Genomic DNA, 17,658 nt, shown 5'->3' with positions numbered 1-17,658 from the left:
AGGATGCATGTAGGCGTTAACCAAAGTGGTGATAATGGAGGTGCTAAGTGGATGAATTACGGATATTTTAAAATGTAGAGCACAGGGATTTGGGACAGATTGGAAATGGGGTGGGAGAGTAAGATGGAGATAACAATAAAAGAATTGAGGATGACTAAGAGGTCACTTCCTGAATAGAAGGCTTTCTTTACCTCTCAATTTATCAAGCCTCTATTATAACACTTTCTGCCTCTGCTTGATTATACTCATCACTGTTATAATTAAATGCTGGAATATATATTATTTTGTGTTATTTGGAGTCCTTGAGGTTAGGTACTGTCTTATTTACTAAATGTAGTACTTGCATGTGGTAGCTGTTCAGTAAATATTTTTCAAATGAAGTGAGAATTGTGGTTCTTTCCATATTGTAATTAAGTAGTAGGCTAAAGGTGATTATATATTTTTCTGACTGTTTATCATAGAAATCTTCCATGTCTAGTAAAATCAAGGGAATAGTACAACACCCATTATAATACAGCAAATATCCATAGGGTCAACAATTACTAACATTTTGTCATATTTGCTTTTTCTATGTATATATATTTTTGGGAAATTATCTGAAAATCAGTTGCAGACATCCAGCTCTTAAACTATGAAAACTTTGGCACACATCTCCTATGACCAAGAATAGTCAAACATCCTCCTGTGTAAACAACCCTAGTACTCTTATCACACCTAACAAAATTCGTAATAATTATTTTATTTTCTCTCGAATTCACTTTTACAGCTGTCTCCAAATATATTATCTCTGCCCTGCCTTTGTAAGAGGAACAAAGTTTCATTTCTAGTTGAAAGGGAAAAGTATCTTTTACAGAAGAATACCAGCTAATAAATACAAATGGAATGATAAAATGGGGGTGTGGTGAATCAATATTTTGAAACCTCTGATGAAATGAGTGATTCAGGGAAGGATCATTAATGGGTCAGTCAGGTAAAAATTTACTCAAGTTGCTGAAGTACCCACCTACAGATACTTAAGATCTGAAGGTTGATCTGGAAGATCTGGAGGTTGCCACCTTTAAGTTTTCATCACAAGTGCAACAGCCTGATATGATACTATGTGCTTCCTGGTGCGATGCAGTATGAAATTCAGTATATCATTATGAAGTCTGTTTATCAAAAATGAGTATAATCAATGTTTACATCTAACTTCCTGTTACAGAAATACAGGACTTCGTGGGAGGACTTAAGCAACATCAGGAAACAAAAAACAAGTATAGAATATGTGGTATTCTGTAAGGCAACTGGCATGATCGCTTCAAAAAGTTAATGTCATTTAAAGAGGAAAGAAAAAGATGGGCAGGGTAAAGCTTGTATTTTGTTTTAATGCTAGTAGTTAAAGTTTGTGCAGCATTTCCTTTCAAAATTGGCTAGTAAGTTTTTCCCTTTTTTGTTACTCTATTTTTTTAAAAAGATTATCACTAATTTAGTGACTGAGAGTTTACTTATGCAGTATTTACAGGCCATTTCAGTTATTCTTTGGATACTCACATTGTGCCAGGGATTGGGATGATCCCTTGAAGAGATCCGGATCCCTCTGTGTCCTTTTGACATGCTGCATTGGTTTTTGAGCATGTCCTTGTTCTCTAGCACAGTTTTTCCAAGTTCATTTTGAACTTTCACTGCTTTAGAACTAGAATCAGCCAGCAATAATGGCTTCTCTTTCTCTGTTCCATGTGATTGCCTTTTCTTTGAGGCATTATCTTTGAGAAGTAAGAGAATATAGAGGCAGGTGACAGTCTACCAACTTTAGCCTTTTGTCCCAGAACTGGTAAAATAAAATTTGAGAAACATCACTGGTTTAATGACCCATTATGGTATTAATATTTTAAAACTATGTGATGTATTCTTTCTTCCTGTCTTAAAAAACTCACACATACTCCATAAGAATGGATAATACTTATAACATTATTTTCAAACTGCATAGTTTTAAAGGACACACTCACATACATGATAGATAATGTTTTGAGATGCCATAAGAGCATGGATTCTTGTTATAGTCTCCTGATCTATATGAGGTAAGCTAGGGTTTGGTCTTTTGTATTTGGAGCTAATACTCACTTGAGAATTCAGCAAACTATATATAGTTCAGGGATGTTTTGACTGCCCAAACTTACATTATTACCATGTAGAAAACCAGATTAGAACTCAGTAGTTCAGCTTCAAGGCACATGTTTCTGTATTTAATAACTTTCTTGGTACTTGGACTTGTTGCCTAGATAAGTGAAAGTATCACAATGAAGGAAATAAAATAAGGAAAGAAGGAACTAATTAGAGATAGAAACATAACAAGGAAGTTTGTTACAAAAAATGTGCAGAACTATTTGACATAAGAAAATGAAATCCCTCCCTGCACAGGAGCTTCTGAAAATGGTTTGGTATAATCTACCATGTTTTTCTTTGCATATTTCTGGGACTGATTTTTAAAATAGTCATATTATACTAATATACTGTTTTTAGCTTGTGTTTTTACAGCTTTGTGTTTCAGCATGTCTTAATGTTTTAGCTATCTTTCCGTATTAGCCATATTTGCCGCGGTCTTATTGATTGCTGCCTGGTATTCCTGTATAGATACGTCTTTTTTGATAGGCATTTGGCCTGCTTCTGATTTTTGTAATTACCAACTGCTGAAGTGAACCATAGAGCCAGTTATTTAACTGTTTTTAGCCATTAAGGAAATTTGGGCTAAAAAAAAAAAAAGGAAAATTTGGGCATTTTATTCTAAGATCTTTTTCTGATAATAGACATTAGACTGATTAAAAAATACTTATTTTAATCTCTTATCTGAAAGAAGGTGGTCTTTTAAATTTAGTTTTTAGAAGTTTTGCTAAAAGGAAGACCCAGAAAGCAAGAGTTATTTTATTTTTAGTCATTTAACACTCTTTCAATTTTCTTAAAACCACTTCATTGTTGAGAGCTATGTCTTTAGTTTACAGTAAGTAACATTTCTAAAGCTCATTAGATTGTAAGAATGGACAGATAAGTTCTAGTTAAGGTTTTCATTAATTTTTAAGGTTTTTAGTTGTTGGTTTTACATCATGAATTGGGAATACATACTCAGTATTCACTGCCTTATTTTTCTCTGAAAGATAGAATTAAATACTGTTCAGTTAGACTGGTAGTTTCTGTTAGCTGTTACAGTAAACAGCTGTTTTGGTTTGTTTTGAGGAAGAATGAAAAGGAAAATTTTAAAATAGTAAAATTTTATTCATTTGCTTTATTCTTTTTTTAAAGAAAATAATTGCTCAACTCCTATTTCCTTGATAAGAACATTTGAAGTTATGTGAACACTACCAACACTGCCATTCCTTTCAACTGCAGTGTCCTTATCTTACTCTGTCTTGCATGGCCCAGCTCAGAAACGTTCCATGTGAAGTGTTCAACCCATCTTTTAGCTGAAACGCATCTCTTCTGAATGCCTGTAGCACTTTGTACCTTTCTTATGGGCTTATATTTTACTGTTATTTGGGCTCTGTTTAAGTCTCTGGTTGTTTAAAAAATTTAGTATTTTGAAAAAAAAATTATCAACAGAAAAATTGCATGAACTGTAAAGTAAACTGTGATTTGTCACTTTGCTTGCCTTGTGTATGTACACACACACACGCATATACATAAACTTTTATTTTTGCTGACCCATTTGAGAGCAAATTGCAGGCGTCATGAATCATTTATCCTTAAATACTTCATGTATTGCCTATGAACAAGGCTATTTTTCTTAAAATAACTTATTTTCTTTATTTTATATGACTATATCTAAAAACACCTAGTATACAGTTATCAGAGTGAAGAAATTTAAAATTGTTATAATGCCATTATCTCTATAATGCTGCCAGTCCATATTCAAATTCAGTACATTAAAAAAAATGTTTATTTATTTTTAGAGAGAGAATGCATGAGCGAGGAAGGGCCAGAGAGAGAGGGGGGGAGAGGGAATCCCAAGCAAGCTCCATGCTGTCAGCACAGAGCATGATGTGGAGCTAGATCTCAGGAACTGTGAGATTATGACCTAAGCTGAAACCAGTAGTCCTATGCTTAACCTGCTGAGCCACCCAGGTGCCCCTAAATTGAGTACATTTTTTAATATTTATTTTTATCTTAGTGTGTGTGAATGGGGGAGGGGCGGGACAGAAGATCTAAAGCAGGCCCTGCGCTGAACACAAACCCTGAGGTCATGACCTGAGCCGAAGTCAGCTGGATTAACCGACTGAGCCACCCAGGCACCCCCAAACTCAGTACATTTTTGATCTTTGGTGCCACCTAGCCTATAATTCTGTATCCCTGAAGCAGACCTCTGCTTCAATTCATACTATGGACTTTGGAAGACAGCTGACAAAATTTTATAATTTTATGAACTATTAAAATTTTGAATCCCTGCCTGTGAAGTAATAATCAGATGTATTGATGGTCAGTGTCTTTTCCTATTTCCTTTATCATTGAACTCAAGGTTCTTATCCTTTTTCTTGATGCTCTGTTTTTCTAGGAGACAGCTCTATCTCAGAGACAATACATCACAGAGATGCTAGTCTGAACTCTAATTCACTCTTCCCATCACCAAATTTACAGTGTTGTCTCATTCCAATTTTTAAGGGGTATGTTATAAAAATAACAAATATACAACTTTTGAAATAATGCACAACCCCTATGCAAAACCCCTGTAATTAAAAAATGTCATCAAGTCCAAAATTCATAGGTATACTGAGTGAATTATACATGAGATGTCTGCAGGTGATTTTGATGACCGCTCTGCTGTTATTTTACATTCACTATTACATAATCTTTTATATTTTTATGTTTATAGCTTAGGGCGGTCCTGTTCCAGCATTTAAACGATAGTTGTTAGTACTAAAGCTGAAGGACGTACTCCCAAATAAGTAACTTTGTAATGGAAGTGAAATGTAAAGAAACACCATGTAAGAAGTGAAACGGTTGCCATATTATGCCAAGATGTTAATCTAGAAGAAAACTTGTTAAAGCTTAGGTATGCCACAGTGGTTATAGATTTATATGCTGCAGGAAGGGCTCCCAGTATGTCTTAGATTTACGAGTTTTGATTCTATAATGTTTTCAGTAGCTGATTTTGGTAACTTTGATTGTTCTGTATCTGTGTTGGCATCCATTACTATCTTCAGTATTAGAACAATGATATCCCTTCATGTGCTCTTAGCCCCCCCCCCCACCCCCTTTGGATTGTCAGAGTGATACATGCTTGTAAAAATTCCTAACTTTATAAAAGTATGTTTTCAATTATGTGAAAGTCACCTCAGAGAATTAATACTAACAGTTTCTATTATGCCCTTGATCCTTTAATGACAGCTTCTGTTGTGCTCTTGATCTTTTTTCTTTGGATCTCATTCTCTTTCTCCTCATTTGATATCTATAACCTCTTTCTCTTCCTTGAACCTTGGTACCTTTCTTTATCCTATAAAGATTCCACTAAAAGAAAAACAGAAAAAAGTGATTCTTCGTAGGATCTGATAGCATACCTTCTCTTCATAGCTAAGCTTCTTGAAAAAGTAGTTTACCTTTTTTCTTTCTTCATTTCTCATTCTTTTTTTAAAATGTTTGTGTGTGTGTGTGTGTGTGTGTGTGAGAGAGAGAGAGAGAGAGAGAGAAAGAGAGAGAGAGGGAGAGACAGGGAGAGAAAGTAGGGGAGGGGCAGAGGGAGGGAGACACAGAATCCGATGTAGGCTTCAGGCTCTGAGCTGTCATCACAGAGCTTGACACGGGCTAAGTCAGACGCTTAACTGACTGAGCCACCCAGGTGCCCCCTTCACTTCTCATTCTTAATCCACTGTAAACTGACTTCTGACACTCCTTTTTCCACAGTAACTGCTCTCTTTCATTTTCAGTTATTTACCTTAAAGAAAAATCTCTGATTACCAAAATAATTCAGGCATATCTTAAAACATACATATACAGAAAAATGCACGTTATTTAAATTCAGTGTTTTTTTTTTAACATTCTTTCTCTGAGATAATCTCTTTTAACCGTTTGATATATATTTGTTCAGCTAATCCTATATGTTAATCTATTACTTAGCTCATACATATATATTGAAAATGAGAAATATATATATATTCTGTAATTTCACTTTCTGATTATGTTGAGATCTGTTACACTGCATTGTATAATGGAGAGCAAATTACTTAACCTCATATGGTACTTGTAAGTATGAAATGGGATAATGTACATAAAACTTAGATCAGAGTCTGATACACATGTTAAGTGTTTAGTAAATGGTAGGTTTTAAAAATAAAGAATTTTTATATTAAAATGTTACATACTCATTAGTAATTTATCAATGTAGCAAAGGATAAAGAACCTTTTTTTTTTTTTCCAAGTCCTTTCTGTGTGTGTTACATTTTGGACCGCAACTTTTCATCCATTAAAATTTTGTCATGAATTTTGTTACTGAATTGTAACAATTCAGTCCTATCTTCGGGCTTCAGTTGTAATTCTAGTTCTCTTGCTGTTTCCATCGCATTACTTTCTCTACTGAAGTCTTGAACCCTCAAAATCATCCATGAAGGTTGGAATAAACTTCCTCTAAACTCCTCTTAATGTTCATATTTTGAACTCTTCCCATGAAGAATGTTTTTCTCGTGCCACAAATGTTCTTAATGGCATCTAAAATGGTGAATCCTTTCCAGAAAGTTTTCAGTTTACTTTGCTCAGATCCATCAGAGGAGCACTATCAATGGCAGCCATAGCCTTACAAAATACATTTCTTAATAAGACATGAAAACCGAAATTATTATTTGATTCATAGACTACTGAATGGATGTTGTGTTAGCAGGTGTGAAAACACCATTAGTATCATTGTACATTTCCATCAGAGAGAGCTGTTGGGTGACCAGGTGCTTTGTCAGTGAGCAGTAAGGAGTCTTTTTTCTGAGCAATAGGTCTCAACAGTGGTCTTAAAATATGCAGTAAACCATGATGTTAAAAGATATGCTGTCATCCAGGTTTTATTATTTCACTTACAGAGCACAGAGTAGATTTAGCATAATTCTGAAAGGTCCTAGATTTTCAGGGCCTTTCAGAATTATGGCAAATGAGCATTAGCTTCAACTTCTAGTTATCAGATGCGTTAGCCCTGAACAAGAGAATCACCCTGTCCTTTGAAGCTTTGAATCCAGGCATTGACTTCTCCTCTCTAGCTATGAAAAGTCTTAGATGGCATCTTCTTGCGATAGAACGCTGTGTCATTTACATTGAACATCTTTTGTTTTGTATAGCCACCTTCATGAATTATGTTACCTAGATCTGGATAACTTGCTGCAGCTTCTGCAGCATACTTGCTGCATATCCATACTTGCTGCTTCACCTTGCACTTATATTATGCAGACAGTTTTTTTCCTTAAACCTCATGAACCAACCTCTGCTAGCTTTAAACTTCTCTTCTGCAGCTTACTCACCTGTCTCAGCCTTCACAGAATTGAAGAGAGTTAGGGCTTTACTCTGGATTAGGTTTTGGATTAAGGGAATGTTGTATCTAATTTGCTTTTCTGCCCAGTCCACTAAAACTTTCTCCATATCAGCAATAAGGCTGTTTTGCTCTCTTCTCATTCATGCATTCATTAGAGTAGCACTTTTCATTTCCTTCAAGAACTTTTCCTTTGCATTCACAACTTGGCTGTTTGGCACAGGAGGTCTAGCTTTCAGCCTGTCTTGCTTTCAATATGCCTTCCTCACTAAGCTTAGTCATTTCTAGCTTTGATTTAAAGGAGAGATGTATGATTCTTCCTTTCACTTGAACACTTAGAGGTCATTATTGGGTTATCAATGAGCTTAATTTCAGTATTGTTGTGTCTCAGGGAATAGGGAGGCCCAAGAGGAGGGAGAGAGGTGGAGGAGGGGAACAGCTGGTCAGTGAAACAGTCAGAACACACACAACATTGATTCACTTTGCTGTCTTATATGGGTACAGTTTGTGGTGCCCCTAAACAATTACAGTAGTAGCACCAAAGATCACTGATCACAGTTCACCGTAACAAATATAATAATAAAGTTTAAAATATTGCTAGAATTACCAAAATGTGACACAGAGATATGAAGTGAGCAAATGCTAGTGGGAAAATGGCACCAGTAGACTTACTTGATGCAGAGTTGCCACAAACCTTCAGTTTGGAAAAACAAAACACACACACAGTCTCTGTGGAGCACAATAAAACAAAGTGCAATAAAATGAGGTGTGCCAATACTTTTCTGACTACTTGACCCAGCCCTGTATATTAGGAGTTTTTCCATTGTTCTTGGCCCTGTGAGAGTTCTGGGAATTGTTCTACTTGCTTCTTTCCAAGGTTCTTTCCCCACGTTTCCTTGTATGTATGACTGATCAGAAATAATCTGAAGAGGAGGATTATCCAGATCTGTGAAGCTCTCTCTACGGAGCTCTCTTCTCCCTGGTACTCTTACCTGTGAATTTTAGACACCCTGGATTTCCTGAGTTCTCATCTTTCTCCTTACCTTAGATTGTTGGGCTTTCTTTATTTATCCAACTCCCTCTGCTGCAGCCTGGAAACCTTTTCCAGGCAGTAGCTGGGTCATTTATGGGACTCACTTCATTTGTTTTTCTTCTCACAAGGATCACTGTTTTTGCTCAGTCTTTGTTCAATATCTAAAAATCATTTTTTTCTTGTTTGTCTAGTTCTCTAGTTTTAAGGCAGGAGAGTTCTGTCCTGGTTGGAAACCATTGCATATATATAGAAAGCTGTTGGTATTCTGAAATACTATTAATTATCTTGTGTGCCTGAATATTGAGGTGTGGCCATCCCAAAAGGCTTATATTTGTAGACCTTCTAAAGTTACTCCTATTACAGGGTAATTTCTAAATTATTTATCACACAAATGACTGTTTAAGAACACATTGGCTTGAAATGCCCTTAGTGCAAGTTTGGGTGTTTATAGAAGATGCAGCGAGTATAGAATTAAACACAGATTAAATAATCATGGTTGAACATGACCTTAAAAATTGTCAAGTGTTGGATATTATATACAAGTTCTTTTTGAAAGATTAGAAAGTATACTTGGGGCACCTGGGTGGCTCAGTTGGTTAGGCATCCAACTCTTGATTTCGGCTCAGGTCATGATCCCAGGATCGTGGGATCAAGCCCCACATCAGGTTCCATGCTGAGTGTGGAGACTGCTTGAGATTCATTCTCCCTCTCCCTCTCCCTCTCCCTCTTTTTCTCTTTCCCTGTGCCTCTCCCCTGCTCATGCTCTCTTTCTAAAGAATGACATGAAAAAATAAAAGGTACACTGATGAGTATTAGTAAGGGGTTATATAATAAAGATTATAATGGGTACTTACAGAACAAATGGAAGAAATTGTCTATTATGTGAATTAGTACTAATAGTGATTTGAGACAAAATATCAGGTGACATTTAATACACGAACTAAAAAAATGCAGCATCTAGGGGCACCTGGGTAGCTCAGTCAATTGAGCATCTGACTTTTTTTTTTTTAAGTTTATTTATTTATTTATTTTGAGAGCGAGAGAGCACACAGGAAGGGCAGAGAGAAGGAGAGAGAGAGAGAGAGAGAGAGAGAGAGAGAAAATCCCAAGCAGGCTCCACACCCTTAGCACAGAAACCAGTGTGGGGCTTGAACTCACTAACTGTGAGATCATGACCTGAGCCAAAACTGGGTAGGCTTAACCTGCGGAGCCACCCAGGCACCCCAAGAGTCTGAGTCTTGATTTCAGCTCTGGTCATGATTCCAGGGTCAGGGGATTGAGCCCTGCATTGGGCTCCACACTAAGCGTGGAGCCTGCTTAAGACTCTCTCTCTCCCTCTGCCCCTCTCCCCTCTTCTCTCTCTCTCTCTCTCTAAAATAAAACAACCAACCAAAAAAGTGCAGCATCTAAACAACTTAGAAGTGAAATTGATATTTGAGGTCAATAATTAGGTGATTCAACAAGTATTATAATGATGACCCTAACATTTAAGGTGAATATGAAGACTTTGACTGTAATTGTTTTCTTAGTGTGTGAGTGGAATAAAATATTTTCAACATATTATTTTAATAATATGTGTTGTTAAATGTATGTATTAATTGAGTCAATTTAAAATGGATATTTGGTTATTTATATTCTTATAAGCTTAGGGGCACCTGGGTGGCTCAGTCAGTTAAGTGCCCGACTTTGGCTTAGGTCATGATCTCACGGTTCGTGAGTTTAAGCCCCATATTAGGTTCTGTGCTCATAGCTCAGAGTGTGGAGCCTGCTTCAGATTCTGTGTCTCCCTCCCTCTCTCTCTCTGCTCCTCCCCTGCTCGTGCTTTGTCTCTCTCTGTCTCTTAATAATAAATAAAATGTTAAAAAAATTTATATGCTTGGGGCGCCTGGGTGGCTCAGTCAGTTAAGTGTCTGACTTCGGCTCAGGTCATGATAATCATGGTCGGTGAGTTCGAGCCCTGTGTTGGGCTCTGTGCTGACAGCTCAGAGCCTAAAGCCTGCTTCAGATTCTGTGTCTCCCTCTCTCTCTGGCCCTCCCCATTCATGCTCTGTCTCTCTCTGTATCAAAAATAAATAAACATTAAAAAAAATTCATATTTTTATAAGCTTATATTTGATCTGGCAAAACTGTTTTAAATAGTTTTTACTGGGAAAATGGGGTATTTTCAGGGTCATTTCAGAACTCTTTAATTTTGTAATCTATAATTTAGATATCAGAAAGGCTGTTCATTAATTCAGCAAATATGTATTGAGCCCCTTTTACATTCTGGTCACCAGGTGCTAGGGATAAAGTGGTAAATACATGAGAAGTTCTTGAGTCGTGCCTCAGTGGAGCTTAGAATCCAATGAATTCAGAAATCGAAGCATAGGAATTTTATAAGTAGAAGGATTTAGAAACCACTGAAATTTTTTGTTTTATAAAAGGGGAAATTGAGACCCCCCCCCCACTCCCTTCAAAAAGAAAATGACTATTTAAACTCACATATCCTGTTTATGACTCTTAGTATAGTGATTTCAACCTCCACGGTTATGAATGACGTCTGCCAAACTTAGGAGTGTGTTCTCTCCGGGCTAGACTATTTTAGATATAATAAAAATTTCAAATAAATTTCAGAACACTGAGAGAGAAACCAGCTCAAGAGTTTCACACACCTCTTTATTTTCTTTCATAGAATGCAGTTCCTAGTCAGTACTTAGATATTATCTACATTGTTTGCAGTATTTTTCCTAAAAATGATAAACTTTATTTGAGGAGTCATTAGCCTTGAGTGGGCTTTACTCTTTCATATTGAGAGCAAAGATTGTTGGGTGGTAGGATTGGAAGAAGGGGCTACTCTCAGTCTCAAACCAAACATGTAATTTCTAGACTGTTTATTCTGCACAGGGGAGAGGATATGGTGGCCCATATGAAATTTACTTCTACCCACCCCAGGCCTTACAGCTACATGTATATATGCATATAGATTTATAGCTATAAGTGACATTTATTGAGCACTTAACAAAGTTGGCAGTATTTTTTAGTGCTGTGCACGTATTATTTAATTTAATCCTTGCAATAGTCCTGTTCGACTGTTTAAGGTCAACTTTCACTAGATCTGTCTCAGGTATATCCTGTTAGACTCGAAACAAAAGGCTATCAGCTGATAGCCAATCAGTAATAATAATGATGCTTATTAGGTGATAGATTTAAGTGATATACATGTATTAACTCTTTCTCATAACCCTCATAGTGAAAGTTGCTTGATGCAGCCCACAATACTTGAAACATTAGGAATAGGAGTTGGGGTATAAGAGGCAAATGGGAACAGTTTAGTAATTTGAATTTGAGGTTATTCATAATACCTGTAGACCATGAGGAAACCTTGTGGACAGAAATTCCAGGTAGTTCTCTTCTTTGCTGTACATTTTTATTTTATTTTATTTATTTATTTATTTTAAAATTTTTAATTTTTTTTTTTTTTTTTTTTTTTTTTTTTTTGAGACAGAGCATGAACCGGGAAGGGGCAGAGAGAGAGAGAGGGAGACACAGAATCTGAAGCAGGCTCCAGGCTCTGAGCTGTCAGCACAGAGCCTGATGTGGGGCTCGAACTCACGGACCGTGAGATCATGACCTGAGCTGAAGTCAGACGCTCAACCAACTGAGCCACTCAGGTGCCCCTTTACTGTACATTTTTAAAGGGAGGCAGCAAGCTTATGAGACTGAAAGCAGGTTGCATCCCTCTGTCTTGTCCCCTGTCAGCCTGTCAAGCTCTGTTTTCAGTGATCTTGAGGACAAGACATGAATTCACAAAGTTAGGCTACTTCTAAATTTAAAACTAAGTCTTCTTGAGGAGTTTGAAATGCTACATAGTTATAATTATCTTTTTGTGGTGGTAATTTTTTAATTTTTATTTTTGTAAGGGATTAGTGAAGTGAATTTATTAGTAGGGCACTAAAGTTAAAATCTGGCTTCATTGGTAAATTTTTTTTTTTTTTTTTAGTAAAGTGAGAAGAGGTAAGTTTTAGAAATAATATTTTAGATAGACCATTTTGTTCTTCCTTCTCCCCTTCTCAAATAAACCACATGGAATATTCCATTCATTACTGCCTGAGAAAGTCATTACTTTGCAAGCTGCAGTTGCTGAAATGGTTTAGTGGAAGAAATGTTTGCTTGCATTTTTTTTTAGTGATTTTTTTTTTTTTTTGGTAGTTGTTTTTTTGAATATCCAAACTGTAGCAAGCAAGAAGCAGATTTAAATTTATATCGGGGAAACCTCTTTGTGGAACATTTCATCAGATGACTCCTTGTCAACCTCATATCTTGGAAAGAGGGATTAATGAAATAGCATCTGAAGCAGCAGTGAACTCTTGTGGAATAAACTCTGACATCTTCCACGGTGTTTTGTGGGATAATTTCAAGTTCTTCAGATTCAGATTACATAAAGAAGATTGTAGGACACGTGACACATTCTGGTTTCTTGTATTTCAGATATAGAAAAATTGATACCTCTAAGAATGGATCCTGGAGAGATCTTGTTACAGTTATAACTTTTTATCTATGGTTTTATCTCACAACTTTATTTTTAATTTTATTTTTAATTTTTTTATTCATAGAGGAATTTAAAATAGTTTGCAATAAACTGCTTTATGTATAAAATATTGTAATGGTAAAGTAATGGATTGCCTGTGCATTGTAACCACAAAGGTAAGATATAGTATGCTTTCTCCATTTCGTTGTTAGTGACAGAATGTGAGAGACCTTTTTGTTCATAATGTATTTTGAAAACAAAGTGTAACATTGTTCTATATTTGAAAATAGATATTTGAAACCATGTGATGCTTAAGTTATATCCTTTTAGAAAGGTAATATTCTGAAATGTGTTTTAGATACCTAAAAATAGTATATTGAATGGATATTTTTTTTCTCTGAGATCTCTAGGAAGCTTTTTTCCCTAGCAGCACAGATTTAAAAGGCCTTGATTATATTTAAATCTTGTAAATATATTCTGAAAGTTCTCCCCCTCTACTTTATTTTCTGCCCTAACATGTCATACTGGTTTAAAGTATAACTCATTTTGAGAACATTTTCTGGACTCTTCCATCAATTGCAAATATTTTTTCCAAGAATTAGAAAATAGTCCAGTTTTAATTGTGTTGCCTTTGGAAAGATGCTGATTTGGATTTAAAGTGATTAAACTTGTACAAGTCCTCCTTAAGGAAGTATGTGTTTTAAAGTCTGTTTTGCTCATTGTCCTCAAAGTACAGCATACTCTATTTAATCTCCAAGTTTGGTTTATTTCTGAGCACCGATTTGTGGACATTGTGTGATTGTGTAAGATTCCGGATGCTTACATTTTCAATTTATACATTGGTTTTTATGGAATAATTTACTTTGTTATTTCTGTGCACTTGACAGTGATTGTTAGACAAAATTATTGAATTTTAAAATTATGTTCAGTAATAAGAGTAAGTGAATTTGTAGATTCTTAAAGTATGCTATTCCTGTATAGTGAACTATTTCTCACAAAAGGATTAAGTGAGAAATTTATGAAAATTAGTTTTGTTTGCTTGTTGCTCACAGAGTTAAAGTTCGAACAGTAGGAGCTTTAATCAGATACAAACATATCCATTATCTGGTCCTGTCCTCTTCATAAGGGGATGTCTTCTGTGTACCCCTAAGTAAAATGTCTTATTAAATATTCTTGAAGAATATGTAGAGAGCAGTAAGCCTGAAAAACAGGCTTTGGGTTTTTTTCCCTCCATGAGTTCTTTTCATGGTTGTCTGTGGTTCGTTCTCCTTGTGATTTACCTTTATCACCTCATTCATTTGGTTTTTATTTCTGTTATTTTAGCCAGGCTATTTGAAATGATCTCTCTCTTCTTTCAGTCCTATCCTTCTTAATAAAAAGTTTTTGCATTTGACCCTTTTTAAGCAAAAGAGAGCTGCTATTGTCAAAAAAAAGTTGTGTAGAATCAATATCATAAAGTTTTTATAAATTTTCATTATGTAACTGTTAAAGCAAAAATAGAAAAAGATGTAGGTTGGAAATTAGGAAGCCTAAAATATTATTTGTAGTTACTTTTGAAAGAGCTAAATTAAAATAATTTCTTCTGTTATTAGAAATAAAACCCTTTGAACATTTAACTAGTGACTATAGCAGAAAGAGGAAAATTCTTAATTTTCAATTAAATTGCTACAGTGTTTTCTCTCTTGGATCTTTTTTCTGATCTTTATACGGTTTTATATGTGGTTATAAAGTCTGACATATCGTTGATGTAATTCTATCATGTTAATACTAAAACACCTTTCCAAGTGAGATTTTTTTTCATCATCCGCCTCTCCTCTCTCCCACTTGTGTAGGCACGGTGAGCTAGGTAGGCTTGTTGCATCATTGCTACCATGGATACCCTTAAGAACAGGCATGTGGGTTGTGCTAAAGCAATGATGATTAGCTTTCTGGGTTTTTTTCCCCCCCGTAACTATATGTTCTTCACAATGAAAACTCTTATTTTAAAACGTTTGCAAATGACTAGGTTGTGAGATGTGATGACTAAATCATCACTGCTACTGAACTGCCAAATCTTGGCCTCTGTATACAGTAGTATTAATGTCGTTTACTAATTTAAGATGATCATAAATAGCTCTACATTCTTTTTCTGATTAATACATTTTAAACACAAATGTTTGTTTTGCCTCTAAGTGAAAAAAATGTACTTCCTCTTTGAATTTTTAAAAATATTGTTCTGAATTTAGATATTTTGCAGGGGACAAGATTCTAGTGAGCATTTCCATCATAGCAGTATTTATGATTATTGTTACATGTGAAAAGCACAAAATATTATATCCAAGCTGAATAAATTACATAAAAATCTATGTATGTAATGTCTTTGTAAGAGATACTATTTTTGTGTTTGTAAATTCTTGTGTTCTAGCTTTGTAAATCTATGTCATTTGGGGTGGAGTTAATATTGTCAGGGAGCCAACAGACTAGTGTGGTTTTATCAGACTTCTTATCACCTAAAGGAAAATTAATTTGGAACATACAAGGTCCAACAAAGAGTGATTTGTTAGTATTGTTATATATGGTATGTTTTCTTTTGTTAGCAGTAAAGCACTATGTATAAACTACAGCTAAAGGCATTCATATTCTTTAGTTTAGAGGTTTCCCAGCTGTCTATTCACTTTGGAGAGAAGGGAGTTGCATAACTTTAGTACCAGAATTTCTTGCAGTGGAGTCATGTCTTTCCCATCTTTTGTTATACTGCTTCTTTATGAAATATAAAGGGATTTTCTCTATCTCTATTCCTTTAGGACCATTTAGCAGAAGTTTAGGTGGCAGGAGAAAGGCCTGAAAAGAAAAAAAAAATATCCTGTATGTTCTTGATTAGCCTTAGAAAGGAGACAAGGAACTTTCATATTTCAGGAGATTCTCTTATACTCGGTACCAGTTGTTATTTTATTATTTCACTTATGCAAAACTTGATGTCCATATTAATTGCTATTAAGGCGATATTTGAGTCAATTTATGCAGTTTTAGAGATTTCTTCAATTAAGGATTGCCAATACATATGTTTTAGGAACTACAAATCGCGTTTTCATTATTTTTGTTAACAGGTTTTTTTTTTCAATTCTTTTGAGGCATTTCCTCCTTTGAGATCTTAATGCATAATAATGTCCTCTGTTTGCAAGTTCTTACCACCAAATCTTACCGTCCCTTCAGATTCCACCTTAACACACGACTTCCTCAAGAAAGCCTTCCTTAATGCCCAAGATTAAATAAGTTTCCTCTACTTCTGTAAGTCTTTGTAACACATGCAGTATCATATATTTGTGTGGTTATTAATGTATGTTTCTCTCACTGGATGATAGTGTTTACAAGTTAAGATTTTTTTCCTGCAGGGTATCTTGGATGCCCAACCAGTTGTCTGAATATCTGCTGACAGTGGATACTCAGTAAATAATTGTTGAATGAATGAAGCTTTGGCACAGATGTTCTAAACTTGTGGATTTAAAAAGTACATATATATTTTTTTACTTTATAATAGATTTTAAGTCCTATTTTGAATATGGTTATATGTTGACAACCTGGAAAATTGTTACTAAAATTTATCTTTCTATATTTATAATGGATTCAAAAGCATCCAGAAAGTGGCCTATCTCCCCAGTGTTTTCCACCTTCTTTTTCTTAGTTTATCATGGGGATATAATGTATCATTATGTCTTGATACTTACTTGACTACTAGTCACTTATAAATATTTGACTGATTTTATATGTAAAGTGCATTTTCTTTGTGCTTTATACCTAATTTGGGAGAGACAGATCCTTTTCCATTTTATAGGACTTAACTTCTGTCTTTAGGCTGAAAATGTTAACTAACAACTTTAGCACTGTCCAATAGAACTTTATGCAATGATAGAAATGTTGTATATTGTCCAATCCACTAGCACATGAAATGTGGCCAATTTGACAGAGGAACTTAATTTTAATTTTAAATGATTTAAACAGACTTAGATTATTGATCTGTAACAACTTTTCTCATATAATGGCCAACCCTTCACTTATTTACTCCCCCTGAATTTTTTAAACATTTTTCTATGTCTCACTTCTGTCCTTTCTCCCCTAGTCCCCATAAGAAACTTTTTATTTGTTTCTATTTATCTTGAATGTTTTTATTTCTCCCTTACGCAACAGGTTGTGTGATTTTCAGGTTTTTACAATCTTATACCCCTTGCTGGTTTTACTTATAATACCCTGAAGTTCTCCATTTTAGTACACAAAACTTCTCCTCATTCATTTTTACAGAACTACATTATTTTATTGTGCGGATATATCATGGTTTCTTTAACTGAATGTGAACTTTTAATTAAATGTCGTATAACAACTGGTTCTGATTGGAGAAAGATAAAAGACAGATCCACACCTAATACTGTATATCATGAGAAATTCCAAATATTCACAAGATATAAATGTATTTTTGCTGGGCACTGAAGTTCTTTATTTTACTGTTATAAACTGTGCTTCAGTAAACACCTTTGTATGTATGTCATGTTTGTGCAGGTACATCTGTATGACACAGGATTGCTGCTTTAGAGAGTAAATGCATTTGTAATTTTAGTAACTATTGCCAGACTCTGCTCCATTGAAATTGTGCCATTTTGCATTCCCACCAGCAATGAATCA

At 35.1% G+C, this 17,658-nt stretch overlaps 1 protein-coding gene across 18 annotated transcripts in view; it reads left to right on the top strand.

The window, feature by feature from the left end:
• Window positions 1–17,658, top strand: part of DLG1 (discs large MAGUK scaffold protein 1) — a 271,862-nt gene that overhangs the window by 27,899 nt on the left and 226,305 nt on the right. The window contains exon 1 of one of the 18 annotated variants that reach the window (XM_015073785.3): window positions 11,987–13,181. The exons of the other annotated variants lie outside the window; for them this stretch is intronic. Coding sequence (XP_014929271.1) covers window positions 13,152–13,181 — 30 coding nt within the window. The 5' untranslated portion in view covers window positions 11,987–13,151. Of the gene's footprint in view, window positions 1–11,986; window positions 13,182–17,658 lie in introns of those variants that run through there. 18 annotated transcript variants of the gene reach the window in all.

This window comes from Acinonyx jubatus, chromosome C2 (assembly GCF_027475565.1).
Source record: "Acinonyx jubatus isolate Ajub_Pintada_27869175 chromosome C2, VMU_Ajub_asm_v1.0, whole genome shotgun sequence".
Taxonomy (NCBI): Eukaryota; Metazoa; Chordata; class Mammalia; order Carnivora; family Felidae; genus Acinonyx; species Acinonyx jubatus.
The sequence above is the reverse complement of the archived record's forward strand: the minus strand, read 5'-3'. Positions and strand labels throughout refer to the sequence as shown.